The following is a 19,050-nucleotide window of genomic DNA, read 5'->3' as shown; positions in this document are numbered from 1 at the left end:
CTACACTCCGCCTACTTCAGTCTCCAGCTGTCCCTAAATTGCATGAGTAATATGTAGACTATAGCTGCGCCGACTTCAGCGCCCGAGACTAGCCTACAGTTGTCCCGGCTGCACAGTCCCTTGTAAAATGGAATATGATACAAAGATTTATCCCAAAATAGGTGGATATGGACAATACAATCGAATTGTGGCGGTGTTCAGTTGGTTTCCGAACTTTGCTGTTATGCTTAATCTTTTTACAGATGCTTTTTACACGCTGACTCCAGACAGCTACCACTGCAAGCCCGACCCGACTCTCTTACCCTCGGCATTCTTACTCAGCAACTATTCCCGACAGGGATATCTGAATTTCACAATTCCTTGGGTTAACGGCTCTGGGCTGAGCCACTGCGAACTTTTTAAGTACCCATTAAACTATTCTTCTAATGTATCAGTGAATGTCCCCAAAGACACAGTTCCATGCACAAAAGGTTGGGAGTTTTCCCAAGCTGCTGGACTACAAACCAACTTCGTGACGGAGGTAAACTATTCCAAAACTTACAGGTATTCGTGTGTTTGGGTTTGTTTGAGGTTTGGCGGGTGATCAGTCATGTCATATGTTGATATGTGTTTTGGTATATCATACTTCTGAGTAAACTTCAGCCAAGATGGAGCATATCAGTCAAATACTAGTGTACCCCCCCCCCCCCCCTCACAACTCTTACTGTTTCATGGCAGTTATAGAAGTTATTTTGTGTTGTTGGTAACAAAACAGGAAACACATCAACAGGGACAGGGAGTGACTTCCTGAGACAGCCTGTTCTACTTAGAGCCACTGTTCCAATCAGCTCACAGTCATCATCATGTGTCCCCAGGTCATCCTTAAAGTCTCAGAAAAGCGTGTGTGTTTACTTAACAAGTCTTATACCTACTTGTTCATGTTGAGCTGGAGCTTTCCAGTAGACTGAACTCACAGAGAAGCCTATCCCGTTTTGTAAATATTGTAAAAGGATCATAGACAAGTATTTAGTCTCCCTGGTGTGGTAATAGAAGGTGCTTATCAATCCTGACAAACAGCTACATACGGGAGTATAAGTCACTAAATAGAATGTCTATTTGGCAAATTTAGCTTATCTAGCAAATAACAATCATGGTACCTTGTTCTACTAAGATAAAGTTCTCTAAGGGTGCTACTGAAGTTAGTGGTTTGTAGCTGTTGCTGGCAGGGCTGATGGTGGGATAAAGACAGGAAGAATGGAGAGCGTGGAGGAGGGAGATGGGAGCTCACATACTGAAGGTTCAGTGCTTTTGGGTTTAATGTGATCAACCTCCACTCTAATTCAATCAGCAAGGAGATGTTCCCTCACACACAGACTATTCATGGCCCGCTCTCCTAGTGTTTGTGTGTGCATGCCTGTGTGTGCATTTGTGTATGTGTGCTTTGTTGATTTCCCTACTATTTCCTGAATGTTATGTAAGATGATGGTCAAGGAAGAATAGCTTTCTGGTGAGCTGTTAGCATTCTCAAAGTACTGAGAAATTGGCATGTGGAACCATACTCCCCACCCCTACCCTTTACTTCTTTAGTGGGACCTGGTGTGTGGAAACTATTGGAAGATCCCAGTGCAGCACATCTGCTTCATGAGTGGGTGGATCCTGGGGTATGTCTTCATGGGAACGCTGTGTGACTGGTAAGTGTGTGCGTGGGTGTGCACCTGTATAGTACTTGATTGCGATTGTGGAGCCCTTTTTGAGTATTAAAAATCACCACATACTTCTCAACCTTTTTTTGTGTGTCTGTGTGTGTGTGCACGTGGGTTGTGTGTATCCAGCTTGGGTCGGCGGCGAGCCTTCCTCCTGTCCGTGTCTCTCTCCGGCCTGTTGGGTGTGTCCGTTTGTCTTTCCAACAGCCCTGTGGTCTTCCTCCTGCTGCGCTTCTGTCAGGGCTCCATGCTGGCTGGGGTCTTCCTCTCATCATACATCTCCAGTAAGTACGCTTGAGCAAACCCCCTTGGCTCAAGTATGTTAAGTATTTTCATCCAACAGTGACAGAAATCCTTTCTATTTCTGTGTAATCACATTTCCTGTATAAAAAGTAATTTCATTTCCAAGAGGTCATGTGAATTGCTGCATAGCACCCAGCCCAGTCGATTAAAGACACTCCCATTTGATTGTTCTCTCTACTACTTCAGCCTTAGCTGAGAAGAAGCAGCCAGCCAATGTAACACATCAGCTCCAAAATATCTTGCATGTCTTCCTCCTGAAAGTTCCTTTTTCCTAACAATAGAATATGGAGAACACGTGAATTAGTACCCCCCAGTCTTTTCGGAAATAAATGGCAAGTGGGAGTGAGAGGAGGCAGCTGGAGGTCATCCCAGCACTTGTTCTGTACTGTCTTCAGGGTAACATGAGTTGGAAACCCCCCTATCCTCCATGAAACCAATATGTAACTGTGACTAGTTCCCTACCTGTTCCCCTCACAGTAGTGGGATGTGCCTACCATCCTGGCAATTCTTAGACCGTTTCCCCTCTGCTATGAACATTTTAATTCCTTTCTGTAATTGTCTTTGTGCGTATGTTTGTGCATGCTTGCTTGCAAAGACTTTGTGTGATTGTGGGAGATAATTGCAGTTTGTGTAACAGGAGAGATCTCAAAGTATATGGGAGTAAGTGGTGCCAGGCTCAGTTTACCACCAGGTCGGCCCCATCTAAACACACACGCTGGGGCTGACATACACGCCCGTGCATTCCTGTGAGGTCCAGGAGAAATGTAATCCAGATCTGGGTTTGAGGTCAGTCAGACTGACGTGGAGGGAGGAATAAGGAATATTTCCACTTGATCTCCTTCCAGAACCATGAGGAGGAAGAGGGATACAATACAACAGGACGCAGTGAAGGACAATAAACTCTAGTTTTCCCTCTCTGTCAGGCGAGGAAAAGAGGCAGGAGGACTCTCACTTAACACTGTCAAATGAATGTAAAAGACTACTGCTTGAAGTTTTCTACTCCTTTCCCCTTTCTTCTCTCTCTCTCTCTCTCTGTCTCTCTCAGGGTTAGAGTTGTGTGATCCACCCCATCGCCTCATGGTTTCCATGGTCAGTGGGTTTTTTGCTGTATGTGCCGAGCTGCTTTTGCCTGGGCTGGCTGTCCTGTGCCGTGATTGGCCAGTGCTCCAAGCTGTGGCCACCTTACCCCTGCTCCTGCTGCTTTCCTATTGGTGGTGAGTCAGTCTGTCTGCATCAGGAACTTGTAGAGACCATTCATGTGTACATGTGCATCAGATCTATCTACCCGTGTGTGTGTGTTCCCTAGTTCTGTGTGGGTGTTCCCTGAGTCTCCCCGCTGGCTGCTGGCCACCTCCCAGATCCCCCAGGCCAAACAGAGCCTGCAGCTCTTCTCCACCAGGAACGGAGCATGTGTGAGAGAAGAGCTTTACCCTGCTGAGACACTGCTGTCAGGTAACTCAACATTTACACACATGCGTGCATTTGTGAGCGCTAAAGCAACTATCGTCCTGGTAGTGAAACTACATTAGTTCTAATTAGGCTGCATTAGGCCTTTTGAAAGGTTTCGTTCTCTAGATGGTTGTAGCTGGCTCTGGTTCTGATTAGGGAGAGAGGGAATAAAATCTATCAAGAAGACTGCATCGAAAATTATTAGCTTCTATTTCTAGGCGGCTTCGCATTGCCAGGTATTCCATACTGCGACGAGGAGGAAGTTACAGGATTCCCACTGAAACTGAATAGGAAATTTTGCTAGTGGATACCACCCTTGACAAAGGGTCTGGCAGTGGTGAAAAACCTTCTATCCAGTTTTCCAAACATACAGTTCTAGCTTGTTTAATTAGTAATCAGAAGGTTGCTGGTTCGATTCCCGGCCGTGCAAAATGACGTTGTGTCCTTGGGTCAAGGCACTTCCCTACTTGCCTCGGGGGAATGTCCCTGTACTTACTGTAAGTCACTCATTTAGCGTCTGCTAAATGACTAAATGTTTACGTTATTTGGGTTGCTTGGTTAGGTTGCTTGATTAGGTTGGCTAACTAGCAACAAGACAATATCAAATGGATACTCTGTTTTTAGTAGATTAGGGAATTCCATCTAATTGTAAAGACGACAGGAACAGGAATGAACAGGACATGAACACACATAAAACAAAAACGATTGAATTTGGCGAAACTACAACTCCCCTCTGCAGTCAATAAAGGACTTGGACGTGTATTCTCTAGAGATTGATGCTGCCTGGCCGGAGGAGGACACCCATGAAGAGTATCACTCAGTCTTAGTGCTGAGACACACCCGGATCATCTGGAGGAACTGTCTGATCCTCAGCTTCACTCTGTAAGACTAGGATCTCTTACTATATGACTGGATGTGGTGTAGGATTGAGATGACTGGTGTGTTTGGTTTAGCCTTATGGATGGAGGGGTTAAGTCTTGGTTAAGTAAAATAAACTGTACTGCTATCTTCTTTTCAGTTTTATAGGCACAGGTATCCAATACTGCTTCACCAGGAACCTGCACAGCTATTCCTCCAACTTCTACTTCAGCTACTTCCTGCGTGTTCTGACCGGAGCATTGGCCTGCCTCTTTCTCTGCATGTCTGTCAATCACTTTGGTCGCCGCGGCATCCTGCTACTCTCTGCCATTGTTACAGGCCTGTCATCCCTCCTGCTGCTGGCCCTCACACAGTGTAGGTTACAGCCCTCTTCCTGGTCCTCCTCTACTCTCCTCCACCCTCTCCTGTCCCCCTCTCCTCTTTCTCCTGCTGGTCACACTACTCTATCAGCCTGTCTGTCCTGCTGTAGCGAGGATGTGAATACAGAATTGAATGTTGTTGGGTGAGGTGGGTAACCCTTGTGTGATGTTGCAGACCTGCAAGGGGGGCTGGTGATGGTGCTGTCTGTGACAGGCCTCCTCTCCTCCCAGGCCCTTGCCATGCTCAGTGCATTCTTCGCCAGCGAGGTCATGCCTACTGTCGTACGGTAAGTACGGCCTGCACTTGTCCCAGACACCCTGAGATGTGCGTGTGTGTGTACCTGCTCTGAGGCCCGCGGCGATGGTAACGTGAACATGTAAATACATATGTAATCGTTCTCCTCCCCATCTCTGTCCAGAGGAGGCTGTCTGGGGCTTGTCCTGGCTGCGGGCTGCATGGGCATGGCTGCCTCCTCTCTGATGGAGCTGCAGAACAACAGTGGTTATTTCCTGCACCACGTGATCTTCGCCTCCTTCGCCGTCCTCTCCGTCCTCTGCATCATGCTTCTCCCCGAGAGCAAACGCAAGCCGCTGCCAGACTCCCTAAAGGACGGGGAAAGCCAGCGGCGCCCCGCTCTCTTCCTGACCCCCGGCGAGCGAGACAGCCTGCCTCTGCTGTATACGCGGCCTTCGGAGTACCACTCTGAGAACTACTCCCGCCTGGTGTCAGCCACCAGGACAATGCTGACCAAAGACACAGTGCCCTTTAACATGGTGGCCCACCCACCTCTGCTGATGGCTCATGGGACAGGCCAGGGGGGGCGGGAGAACGGGCTTCTGAGAGAGGAGCTGTCCGAGCGGTAACCCAACATCTGAGCTGTCATCCTGCATCACAAAAACCCTTTCTCTGCCAAATACACACACATGCACACACACAGACACACACACACCTCTTTCCTCACTACAATCCTAGGCTGACCGGCGCTCAAACTGTTCAGTTGCTGGAGATATCCGTTACTGTGAGCTACTTTTTTTTCTTCTGAGTAATTTATGTTCCCATAAACTTTAATGAAGAAATGAGTCTTGGTACCGTCATGACATGGATAGTACATGGCTGTGCAAGTCTGACAGAGTGGTTAAGAACCCCCTAGAAGTCACATAATAAACTACATAATAATGTAGACATCTTAATGTTCAGATCAAAAAATCTGTGGTGAAGCTGTGAAACACCAGAGAGAGTGAAGATAGAGGTTAGAGCTGTGGAATGTAGTTGGGTCAGATGAGTAGCCATGTCTGTTCACTTAGTCACTGACTGACAGCCACTCAGCTGCCTTTCATTAAACCTGTGGCTTGAACATGCTGGCTGGCTGGTTGGCTACCTGCTTAACTGGCAGTCTCATACCTGGTGTATTCATCAGTAACTTCCTAAGGGGCCCTAGAGGAGGAGACTGTGGTGTAGTGTGGGTTAAAAACAAGCTATTTGGGGTTATATTGTTGCTGCTGTTCTGTTGAAATGAGAAAGAATGATTCTGTACTTAAATATCTGCAACAAATGTTGTAAATGCTATCAGAACCTAAAATGAAACTCATCAGTCACTTAGCACTGTCAGGAATACTATCTGAGCAGACCTACAATCCGATGGTGATCTGGACCACTGTGCTTCACATTTAGTCTGGAAAGGTGAAACAAGGAAGGAGATATGGGCAGAGTTAATGTTATGAGAGATGAAGATGATGATTAAAACAATGATTTGTTAACTTAAACATAACTCCTTGTCCACAATCTAAGACACAATGCAGAAAGTGTCATCTATCACTGTGTTATGCCCCTGCTGAAATCAAGAAGGTTGACTTGGTGTGTTTCTAAGTATTTGACATATTTTGGATAGGTTCAATGTCTCACCAGTGTTAAAGGAAAATCTGATTACAACAACACAGGCTAAGCCTGACAGTTAGCCTGCTCCGGACCAGGTTAGTTTAGCAGAATAAGTTGCCATACGAAACAAGTTTGAACTATGTTGAACTTGCTTTAGAGAACCAAATCCACCGAAATTGAGTCTGGCCGATATAAGCCTGTTTTATTTGGTAAACTCCCTTTATGGAACAGGCCTCAGGTGAACATGTTTAATTCCATTGTGTCTTTGGTATGCTTCTGTTCAGTTATGCTCATTTGTTGTTTTGTACCACTATATGCTGTGGCCTATAGGTGGTGCTATTGTTTTTAAAATACATTTCTTGAAACACCACAAAAATAGAATATGCCATGGACCTTTTCATGGCTGACTGTCAACCCTGTCCTACTACTAGGTGATGAACATAATAGATGTACACACAGGCTTAACAAAATACTTGCCATAATGCTGCCTGATTAAACCTTTTCATGTTATGTGGGCCTAAACGAAGACCTCTTTTGTATTTCATAGAAGAATGAGAGGAGACGTTGTGTGAGTGCAGATAAGATGACCAGCTGTCCGGATTTAGTTCAATAGCCTGTGGCATGTTCATCACGCTAATGTTTGTCAAACGTTGCACCTCATTGTTTCTGTTCCAGGTTCTCCCTCTCTTAGTGTGGGTGTGTTTAATATTTCTGTTAGTTACATTCCCTCCAAGGCTGAAACAAACTGATTTTACCAGCTGTATCATGGGAACTGTGATAAACTGTTTCCACTTGTGTTACTGCATTTACGTGTTTCTGTTATTGTAGGATTCATAGAGGACATGTCTCTTTAGACAGTGTGTTTTCCCTCCAACACGGGCTACGAATCACACACAGCCACCCCTTTTGACACGAAGAGGAGTGGGGTTAGCAGTTACCAGTTAGCAGATGTATTTCATCCTAGCAAAGTAGTGAGTGTAACCAACTTAGACCCTGTTCACTGTCCCAGATTAATCATGCTCCTCAAATCATTTCCATGTCAGTGGAGATTCTCCATCAAGAGACAGTACAGTGGATATGTTTTCCTGATTCATTTTATTCAATTTTAATCAATGCGTTCCATGTCTTACACATTAACATTACATGTCATTAACCATTAGACTGACTTTCGAGACTTGACCCTCCCTCATCCTTCCTGTATCTGAGCACTCTATGCCCCCGTCCTTTCCTACAGCCTTCCCTCCTCCAGCCCACTCCCTACAGCCCTTCCTCCTCAAGCAGCTAGTCCCCCCAGGACCAGGGCCAGTAGCAGGGCCAGGGGACTGAGGGTTAGGACATGACCACCACTGTCTGGGTCTGGGTAGCCGTAGCTGGTTCTGCAGGTGTTCTTCACCTCAGAGTAGGGGATAGGTAGGTCATCTGGATGAGAATCTCTCAGATTATTTCGCACCTGAAACCCGGAAGGAGAACCATAGACAAACCCAAATCAGTATATGTATTTGATGCAACTGACATTTGACTATCAGAGAATGTTATATTTAAGGTATGGTGTGTGTGTAAGTATGTGTATGTTTGTGCTCACCTTCTCCACCTCTCTGAAGACCCTGAGGAGGTTGTCTCCAAGAGCATCTTTGATCTCGGTGTCGTTCCAACCTCTCCTTAGCAGTTCTGCTACCAGCCCAGGCACCTTTGACACATCCTCAAGACCCACTGGGACTCTGGAAAACAGTGTGTGTTTGTGTGTTTGTCTACATTCTTACAAGTAAAAGTCTAATTGTACTCAATATTTCCGAGGAGCCCTTTTCTGTTCAATATTTGTAAATGACCTTCGCTCAGAAGGAGTTTCTTGCGTTTAGAGACACTACTCTAAAATTACCTCAGTATATTACAATAAGTAACTTTCAGAGAGATGCCCTTTGCGGAGAAAGTACTGGGTAAACGTCCCTTGTGATGACTGGAGAGAGCTTCACCTATGATCTCTTTCTGCCCCTCAGAGTGGTCATGGGCTGGGAGCTGGGAGTCTCTTTATTTGTGTCTGTTGTAACACCATTACTGCCTATCTGTCACTATCTGTGTTTACTCTCTTGAGCCCTATAAAAGATTGGCCTCGGGCCTTAAGAGCTGGCAGAGACATGATTGAGACCTAAGCCTGGTGTGTTGTCATTTATTGTCAGAAGTCTGGACAAAACACTTTCTTCATCAATGGACTCTGTTTACTTGAAGGGGTCAAAGGGAGACCATGTTAACAACATCGCCTACGACCTAGGCTTGTCTGCCTTAGAACATTATTTAAAATCTCGTGATGTTGATTAGCCTCCTGCGACTTTCCTATTGGACTTGGCACAGTGTGCTGACTATGAACTATTTCAAATGTGAAAATAACTTCTACCACCAGGTGAAGGGCATAGCAATGGGTTCTCCATTTGGCCCAAACTATGCAAACCTGTTGCAAGTTTGAGATGGACTTTGTTTATTCCTCTGAAAATGTCTTTAACCACTGTCAAATGTTGGTTCCGATATATTGATGATGTCTTCTTTATCTTTAGTGGTACAGTGGAACAACTTAACCAATTTCATGAATTCCTGAACTCTAGACTTGACTCCATACGATTTACATTGGAATATAACATGTCCTTTATATCATTTCTCGATGTTCAGGTCTCTAGATCTACGGGGCAGGTTTTACAGACGTCAGTATTTCGGAAACCCACAGACAGAAATAACTTTTTACACTCAAAAAGCTACCACCCTCCCTCTATGAAAAAAAGCCTCCCATATAGTCAATTTTTACGTATGAGGAGAATTTGTAGCATTGAAGTAGAATTCGAAGGTCAGGCCAACATTTTGTATGACCGTTTCATTTCCAAAGGCTATGATAAGATCAATCTGGATTCATGTTTGAATAAGGTACGCATCATAGAGCGAGAATCACTTTTCGAAAAGAAAGAAACCACTTCAGAAAACCGAATTGTCTTGTCTACGACTTTTTCACCCCTGTCGTCCGAGGTCAAGTCTATAGTGAAAAACATTGGCATATTCTATCTAGCGACTCAAAGATCAGCCAATCGTTCAAAAATACTCAATGTTTTGCCTATAAAAGGTTTCCAAACTTGAGAGATACGCTGGTGAGAGCAGACTCGCATACTCCGCCAACCAATTGGCTTACACATCTTGAACCTGGCAATTTCCCCTGCAGGGGTTGCGTTAATTGTAATGCAATGATCAAGGGTAATTCCTTCCTACACCCGCGGCAAGTCATTCTACGTGAGGGGGAGAATCAAACTTGCAGCACGACTTTTGTCGTCAGAGCAAATCGAGCCGGTACCTCGATTTGCTCCTTGAAATGCCCATGCGGATTTTGTTATGTTGGGAAAACATAAAGAGAATTGAGAGTAAGAATAAATTAACACTAAAGTAATATACGTAATCACGACATTAAATCATCTGTAGCAAGACATTTGGGTTGTGCACATGAGTAATGTGGAGCATATTGCTTATTGACGTATTAGGATACTATAGGAGAGGTGGCTGAAGTGGTCGTTGCATTACCGCCACAATCATTCTGTTTACATTTTTGAATTTTTGTTTAGCCTACTTGATTTGTCAACTTATTTAGTACAGTCTTAAGTACTGTGCCTTGTGTGCGAACATGTTGTGAATCTGTGCACCTGTTGATGTCATGTGACTCACTTGTAACCCTTGACCCTTATGATAAAAAGCATCCATTCTGGTGTTCACGCTACACACTGACGATGGCTTAGGCCAAAACCCGTCTGTGAATAAACTGGTCAAAATAAGCAATGAGACAAGCTTGAGAGTGCGGTTTTCTACTTTAAGACCATGTTAACAACCAGCAGGATGTGTTGTTGTGGTATGAGTATTTTGGATGGCTCCTTTTAACTCACCTGCCTACTCCATCATAGTCCCCCCCAAAGCCAATGATGCCAGCTCCAGCCACACTCCTTATATGGTCAAAATGATCTATGGACAGAATGATGAGACATTCATTGGATATTTTCAACAATACAACACAAGATTGTCTTAAGACAACAAACATGCAAATAAGCAATTATACTGCATCAGCAGACAGATACAATACTGTTGTACTGCGGACACTGTATAGATGCCCATCATTAAATATGTATTGTACTGTTCGAGTGTGCTGTTTATATTGGCATTGGCCACAGCTTTTCTTAGTGATCTGTTGATGTCAGCACCCAGCATTGGCTAGGTTCAAGGTGTCTACTATATGTGCTGTTGGCTGTGTTGCTCATCCTGTATTTGTACTGTTAGCTCATACACATACTTGGTATGTGGTACAGTGAATTATTATTAACCATGTGTGGGTCAAGATACAACACAAACCAACAAACTGTGGAACCAACACATCACAACATGAAAGAACACAAATTCAAACCCTAGCAATATAACATGGCATCTGGACAACATGGCAATGACACAAGATGTCAGCAACGACAACATCATGGAGATGATGGCAATCCTGTCATGTGAAAAAGGGAACGATTGAAGAGCTTTCTGTAACTGATCCCAGTCCCTGGCTGCAGGTAACTGAGAGGAAGAGCAGAACCTGAAGTGGAATGTGTGTGCAGACTGAAGGCTGATCAAAATGAGACACACTTAATTTAGGCCTAACATGGTTTTATTTCATGAAGTATTTTGTAACATCTTGTACGGTAATGAGTGACTTTGAGGGGTGTGGGCAATTGGTAGTAAATGTGTGTGTACATGTGCATGCAAAGCACCTTCTTCACCTACCTGATACGTTGGACAGATAAGCAGTTTTGCTGCAGGTCACATAGTCGTTGTAGAAGTTAATCATCACAATGCCCTGTTTATCTCTCTGGCAGAGTGACGAACAATAGAAATACATAACATTAAACCAGTAGAAATTAAAGTCTCTATCTGCCAAGATGAAAGGATTCTTTGAACAGACTTGGGTGTGTCAGTTGTAAATGTTATGTTCAATTGTTTTCTGGTTGTTACATGATGGCCCAAAAGGGTAATAAATGCATTGTTCCTTTGTCTTTTCCAGCCTTGTGTATAAGAAGAATCCCTCAGCATTCTGGGGTTAAAATTATATTTGATTTGCAAACATGGACTGGTTTCACTGACTTCTACATATGTATATATATATATTGTATATACTGTGGATATACTGACCTCTACAAACATCCCTGTCCCCCCAAACACACGCACAAACACTCTGGCCCACACTTGTCCCACTCACCACCCTTTTGAGGATGCGGTCTGGAACGTTTCTCTTGTGTGGACAGATAGTGTAGGCGGACGAATGGCTGAAGATGACAGGAGCCAGGGACATGTCCAGCACCTGGTCCATCACCTTCTCTGTCACATGGGCCAGGTCGATCAGCATCCCTAGACGGTTCATCTCCATGATCAGTTGCTGTCAGGGTCAAAGATCTCTGTGGTTATCATCATGGTCACCACTCATAGTTTATATTAAAGAAATATTGTGGATGAGATTAACTTTAGAAGAGAGCCCCCTTGTGTACAGAGAAACGACAAACCACATTCTGAAAGTGACCAGTATTTTTCTTTTGAAGTTCCAGTTTTGTAGTATTAAAAGGGTAGGGGTTTCATATGGGCCAAACAACCCAAACTATGCACTAGTATTAGTACTATATTTAATAACACCATAAATGAAATATAGCTGCATACAGCAATGGGGTGGCCAAGCAGGAGTTCTTGGAGTTATTTCCGCACTTTCTGCAATTCTACGGCTAATAATCAAGGGGAAGACTCGGTCCTGCTAGCCCCCATGTTGAGACAGCGTGCGAGGTGCAGAACCAAATGTTTAAAACTTGCCCGGAGTTGCTGAGAGCGAATTTGATTGAGGAAGATGCTGATGCACCCTGGTACCAGAGTCTAAATTAGCAGTCACTCTGTGATCACTATCTTGGTTGGAAAGTGCGGAAATAACTCCAAGAACTTCAATAAGTTCCTCTGCTTTACTCGCTACATGCTCTGGGTCAGCAGGTCCTCCACATCCTCAGCTAAGTCTAAAACGTCTCTCACCAACTCCCTAGAAAGTTCATGAAGATACTCCATCGTCTCTATCCAGGCACTCTACTTCAGGAAAGGCGGTGATGCTGAGGCAGAATCTAATTTACAGATTTTGAAGTTGCACAACATTTTTTGTGTGCTTTTTATTTAGAGCACAGGTTTAATCATTTCAAGGCAATTGTTAGATTTTGCCAGAAGAGTTAGGGCTTTTGTGAATGTAGTTTGATGATTTGGTTTTATGTTTAAAGTTCTGAGAAAATGGGTGAGAAAATGGGCTAAGGCACATTTCATGAAATGTGTCTTAGCAGTTGTGAAAACCCATCAGCATACATGGCTGCCAATGCAACAGGAGGTTGAAACTCAAGTCTTTCGCACATTAGATGTGGGGGCAGAGCGTCTCCCAGCCTACAGCACTAGTAGCTACTTTGAGCATGGGTTCTTTGGAACAACACGTTTGATGAGTAGCCCTGTCTACAGCTGAATAGCACATTATATTATATTATTCTATCTATATCATCCATAGGTATCAGACTTCAGCAGTGGTGCTAGTGGTGAAGATTTCCCACGTATTTGAGTTCCTGTTAAAATTCCCCAAAAGCAGAAGTTGTATTTGCACTGTGTGTGGGTGTGTTGTGTATGCAGCCAGCTGCATACACAACATAGGCCTACCTTGCCAAACGCAGACAGACCATCGTGTTGTGATGGCTCGGATCCTGTATCCACCAGCCAGTTATCTGCCCTGGTGATTAGGAAAGCACAAGAGAGTAGAGGGGAGAGGGAGAAGAGACGAGATAAGAGGAGAGGGAAGGATAGGATTGGGGCCCTGTCAGACTAGAGAGTTTGACAGTTAAAAGACATTTACTATTACTCCATAGCTGGTGCAGTACCTCCCCAGGAGTGTGTGCTTAAGGACTGAGGGGAATACACAAGGCTCCACCTGATACCCGATACTTGACAGTGAGTGATACTGGGACAGGACCAGGTGGAGATTATCTTGCAAAGATGCTGGAATCCCCCAGATTCCCAAAAGCAGAACAATCTCCTGGTGATGACTTGTCCATTGACCGGTTTGGTTTATGGGTTTATGGGTATATATGGGTGTTTATGAGGGGCATGAAGGCCATAATTCAAACTCGCCTCTCATACACACCATGGAAGACCTTTTGCCTTTCACAAACACTACTGAAATAAACTCACATTCACTACTGAACACCTCTCACGTATACTACTGAAAATAGACCTAACCTCTTACACACCCCTGTAGCACAGTCCACAGACAAAGCACGGTACCATCACACCTTCTCCTACCCCCGACAAGGAAAGGGTCTTCCACCTTTGTCCTTCTCCCAGAGGAGAAGCTTCAAAGCTTCTGGCCCAGCATGGGGTCAGATACAGAGGCCACACAGCCCACAGTATCAGACAAAGGATTTATAAGGAAGAACTTTCTTATGTGGATTTACAAACATATTCTCAAGGACTACATGGCTCATGGACACTATTTCAATGACAGTAGTTGATGTGTTATAATGTGTGTTTTTCTCATTTACTTAGAACGTTGTTTAATTGAGGTTTGATTATAACTTCCCTTCAAGTATAGTTAAGTCAGCCAATCTTGATATCAAAATGATTGTACCATACTAACAAAACCATTTACGAATGTTGTATTGTTATATTCGGAAGTTTGAGCATTCCATGGACAGTTGAAATAACGGAACTCAAAAGGTACAGCTACTTCACACCTAGGCAGATCTCAGGACGACGCCCAGGTGGGGGGAAACTGACCAATGAAAGAGGTCACCTTCACGGGGACCCCCCCTTGTTCTTTGGAGTATAAAACCCCCAAACGTACAATCACCCTCGCTTGTTCGTAGGATTAAACTGAAGTGCTCGCGACATTTCTAAACTATTCCTCTCAACCTGCAAATTCACTGAGCGCCCGGAACTTTGGCCAAAGATTCCGTTGTTCTATTTTCGTTGGACGATAACGAAACCATTGACTCTACCCTTCTTCAAACCGACAAAAGTAACTACGATTTGCAATATTTCTTACCTGTGACATATTGGCATGTTGTGATTGAATTGTTGATTGTATTTTACAAATGAGTTAGCTTAACCCTTGCTAAGTCAGTTGCCCTTGCTCGTCCATTGTTACCACAAAGGCCTACCTGTCCCTCTCTACCCCTCTCTCACTCTCTCTCCCTCCCCCCTTTACACGCGCTCTACACAGCCATTGTGTTGCTCGCCCTCATTTGCATCCAGCCACTGTACTACTCTGACTAACCCATAACTTATCTGGTATTTGTTCATTATAATTACATTCTCCTAAATAAATCATTGTGTATAATATCACTCACGTTATCTGATCTGCTCTACTTTCATAGAATTCACGACTTAATATTAGACTGATTATTACAAAGGCTATTATTTAAATATTATTCAATAAGGTTTCCTCTATCCCTTTAACAATAAGAGGTGGTGCCCCCCCCAAGAACTACATACTTTATTATAAATTAAGTATTGCTAATCTTAAACGAGCAAACCCCGCTACACCCCACTGAGAGTGAAACCTCTCACACAGACCAGTGAAAATGAAATATGTACAGAATTGTAGAGAGTGCAGTATTTTTTTTCAAACTTAACAGAAGTTTTTATATAGTATAATGTGTTTTATATTATATTGTAAAATAATGTATTATAATATATGTAGGCCTATTATATGTATACATATATATATATTATAATATAATTTCAGTTATATAATAACAGTTGATTGCCTAATATATTTGAAATACATTACATTTTTAATATATAGCTATGTATCCACACAAAATCATTGACATTTCATTCAAATGCACATCAAGATTACTGATAATTTATTTTAAGGGATTATAACACAAAATGATCAGTTGTTAAAATGTTATCACTGTTCGCATCTACTGTAATGTAAACAGTACAGTAAACTTATGTGCACACAAAGTATGAAGCATATCCATAAAATTGTCTTATCTTGCTTAGTAAATTGTCCCATAATTAGTTGTGTGTGAGAGGTTACATTTTCAGTTGTACTTGTGAGAGGTTACATTTTCAGTTGTACTTGTGAGAGGTTACATTTTCAGTTGTGCGTGTGAGAGGTTACTTTCAGTAAAGAATGTGAGAGGTTACTTTCAATTGTATGTGTGTGTATTTCAGTAGTGTGTGTGAAAGGCAAAAGGTCTTCAATGGTGTGTATGAGAGGCGAGTTTGAATTATGGCCTACACGGCCCCTGCTGAATCAGCCACGGCTGATTTAAGACAACTGGTTATGATTTGTTTAATGTTCACAGAGCATCTGTGAGTGGAACCCCTTTCACATATGTTGAGAACACAAATTATGGTACACTATCACATGTAAACATATGTGAACTTCTCTGCTGTAGAGTCTGGGTGCTGCCAGGAGTTGTCTCACCAGGGTGTGTTGCAGCTGTGTGTTAGGGTGAGGTAGCGCGCCCCTAGCTGGTACATGGTCCTCAGGGTGCCCAGGCTGCTGTCCAGTGAGTGCCCTCCCTCAACCCCAATCAGACTGGCCGTTTTGTTCTGAGCAAACGCCTCCACGATATCTGGAAGACGTTTAAGAGAATCATGGACATTCATTTAATTATCTGTGTTGTTGTAAAAAGAGGCATTGAAGTCACTGTAGAACTAAAACTAAGGGGTCAGACTGTGAAGCAAGTTTCTGTCAGAAGTCTCGGATGCCATTTAAAGATGACATGACATGAAAACTTCACTTTAGGAGGTTATTTAACATTAATATGAGTTCCTCTAGCCTGCCTTTGGTCCCCCAGTGGCTAGAATTTTCGATAGGTGTAAACCAAGCTCTGGGTGTTCTTCTCCGCCTTTGAGAAAATGAAGGCTCAATTGCTCTGTTTGAAAATCTCCTCTTTGTGACGTCACAAGGAGGAAGGTTACCTCCCCTCTCTCTGCTTTGCCCGCCCAGAGAATCTGGCCCGCCCATAAGAAACTGAGCTACAACCGTGCAAGTGTTTTTATCCTTGAGAGACATCATGGCTTGCAAACTTACGAAGCATTACATTTGCTCAGTTTGGATGTACATAGGAAAACAAAAATCTTTTTACAGTTCCTTCATCAGAGCCTCTGTCCCAGTGTCTTAATTTTATTTTCTCTGGAAATGCCTACACAACTTCTGTTGTAGTCGCATTTGTTGTTTGTTGTGTCTGCGCCAAACACTTCAGCCACGACTGGTTCTTCAATTTGAGCTAATTCAAAACTGGCCTTGCTGAAATTAAATTCTGGATCAGTACTAACTCTCCTTCCTCCATCTACTAACCTCGGACAAGTTAACTAACGCTATATAATTTTGTAGCTTTACTGTATATGGTTACCTAGCTTGCTACCCTTAGAATGTGGCTGTAACATTAGCTCTGCAGCTAACAGCTGAGTTACTGTCGCTAATGGAAAGGTAGATAGCATCAAGTATGTGTGTGAATACACATGCTGTAACGTGAGTGTTGTACACTTCTTTGTTATTTGGATAACCGTTCTGCTGTTGGTGTTATGGCGCGCGCGATATCCGCCTTTTCCCCTCATTGAAATGACTGAATGTGTACCTCTGCAAACCAGGGTTATCAGATGAGAATGGGCAAATTCGAGGCATCTTACAGCAACTGGTCTACAGCCATTGCGATACATCCATTGTAAACATTAGCGCATGGTGCCGCCCATCCGCTCCTCATTAGCATTTAAAGCTACAGACACCAAAACAGCGCGTTCTGAGGAAAGCTCCTTGTGGGACTGCTAGTTGTGGCTGTAACTCTGCACCAAGGCTGAATTTCGGGAAAGAGACTTCTGATACAGTATTAGGGGACCACTAAGGCCTATATAAAAGCATCCAAAAACAGCATGTCGTGTCACCTTTAAGACAGATACTGTCACAGAACAATGTATTCAGTAACGGAATGTTTAGTTAACCATCCTGCTGTGGGGTTGTCAGTATTACCTTGACTGCTGGCAGCAAACATGAAGACCTCTGGATATTTCTGACACATCCTGTGGACCACGTCAATCTGTTCCAGAGTCTGCCTGACAGCATCCTTGTACTGGCTCTCACATGGAACATATGCTGACCAAAACTACAGCAGGACAACATGCAGTTTGTGGGAAAATGTGGGAAAATGCGGTTTATTCAGTGTTACAATCACATTATACATCACGTGTTACAATCACATGACCCTTCTCACATGATCCTTGTTGAGTGTGTGTATGTGTGTGTGTCTGTACCTGTGCTCCCAGTCTTCCTTCCCTGATCTTGGGGATGTTGGTGTGTGTGTTGTTGAGTGTATACAAGTCCACATTGCTGAGCTGATTATTGAACTTCATCCTGAGCTGCCAAGGCAGGTCATTGTGTCTGTGGTACATACAACTGGTTATTGACTGTACTGTCCTCTTCCTACCCTAATCCAACAAATAAAAACATATCCTCCCCCAACACACACACAAATACACACACACAGTTGCATGGCTAATCTTGTGGGAACTAAAATGTGTTTCCATTCTAAATCTGTTTTCCTTAACTCCGACCCTTAACCCTAGCCCTAACCTTATCCCTGACGGTAACCCTATTCCAACCTCAACTCAAAAACCGGACCTTAAATCAAATTCTAAACCTAACCATAGCTCCTAACGACAACCCTAAAACTATCCCCAACCCTCAATGTAATTGTAAAAAAATAAATCCACTTAAAGTAGCACTTCAACTTGTGAGGACCGATAAAATGTCCCCACTAGTTCTCAGTTTTACTATTGGAGCAGGAACTGTGCCCCACAAGGATAGTTAAACAAGGCCAAACACACACAGATACACATGCCACAGAAACGGTAGTTAAAAGTTATCTATCTACATTTTGTGCCAAAGCGACAAGAAAATATCAGAGAACATAGAAGACACAAACAGCAACAGACTATCTGTAACAAAACATCTACAGTACTGCTCGGACCACTAAATGTGGTCTGAGGGTAATGTTTGGGCTTTTGAAGCTGCAGGTCGGACACTGACTTACCCATCGATGAGTGGTGTTTCTGACATCAGTCTCAGAGCATGGGTCATGTGTGTGTCCTGAGCCCCTGCCACGGAAAGAACATAGGACATCAAACACAAAACGACCCTCCAACCAGCACTGTCCCCCAGCAACATGACTATCTCTCTGCTTTTATCCCCTCAGTCTCTGTCCACCTCCTTTATGTTGTTCTGGATCCCTCTTTGTTTTCTCTTGTGTGTTGAAACACAGCAGAGCTTGCCAGGCCAAGAGATCCTGCACTCAGCCTTAGGAGGCTCTGCCAGATATTATGTCTGCAGCTGGCTCCAAGCACATCCCTTTATCCTGGCTAGGTCTTCCTCAAGGATCTCAGTGTTCCTTAAAGTCCTTGAACCTTATTTGCACCAAATCTTTATTCTTTCTCTCTA

General features: G+C 43.6%; 2 protein-coding genes across 4 annotated transcripts; one reads left to right on the top strand and one right to left on the bottom strand.

Annotated features, from left to right (window-relative positions):
- The first annotated feature begins 4 nt into the window (after positions 1–4).
- slc22a31 (solute carrier family 22 member 31) lies at positions 5–7,322 on the top strand. 2 transcript variants are annotated; one of them, XM_062471058.1, is made up of 9 exons: positions 5–520; positions 1,567–1,670; positions 1,812–1,966; positions 3,031–3,199; positions 3,292–3,437; positions 4,205–4,316; positions 4,453–4,667; positions 4,848–4,959; positions 5,092–7,322. In XM_062471058.1, exons 1-9 carry the CDS (start codon positions 128–130, stop codon positions 5,534–5,536), a joined length of 1,851 nt encoding a protein of 616 aa, XP_062327042.1. In that variant the 5' UTR covers positions 5–127; the 3' UTR covers positions 5,537–7,322. The 2 variants fall into 2 exon arrangements, with proteins under 2 accessions (XP_062327042.1, XP_062327043.1); XM_062471059.1 differs by having other exon boundaries at positions 317–543.
- Positions 7,323–7,813: 491 nt separating this feature from the next.
- On the bottom strand, positions 7,814–19,050 carry dpep1 (dipeptidase 1). Of its 2 annotated transcripts, XM_062471061.1 has the most exons (11): positions 18,820–19,050; positions 18,647–18,710; positions 17,868–17,994; positions 17,587–17,719; positions 16,039–16,189; positions 13,263–13,332; positions 11,797–11,973; positions 11,325–11,409; positions 10,454–10,529; positions 8,131–8,266; positions 7,814–7,998 (listed from the first exon to the last, which is right to left on the bottom strand). In XM_062471061.1, the coding sequence occupies exons 2-11, from the start codon at positions 18,691–18,693 to the stop codon at positions 7,822–7,824; spliced, it is 1,179 nt and encodes a 392-aa protein (XP_062327045.1). In that variant the 5' UTR covers positions 18,694–18,710; positions 18,820–19,050; the 3' UTR covers positions 7,814–7,821. The 2 variants fall into 2 exon arrangements, with proteins under 2 accessions (XP_062327045.1, XP_062327044.1); XM_062471060.1 differs by having other exon boundaries at positions 18,647–19,049.

Source organism: Osmerus eperlanus, chromosome 10 (genome assembly GCF_963692335.1).
Source record: "Osmerus eperlanus chromosome 10, fOsmEpe2.1, whole genome shotgun sequence".
NCBI lineage: Eukaryota > Metazoa > Chordata > Actinopteri > Osmeriformes > Osmeridae > Osmerus > Osmerus eperlanus.
The sequence above is the reverse complement of the archived record's forward strand: the minus strand, read 5'-3'. Positions and strand labels throughout refer to the sequence as shown.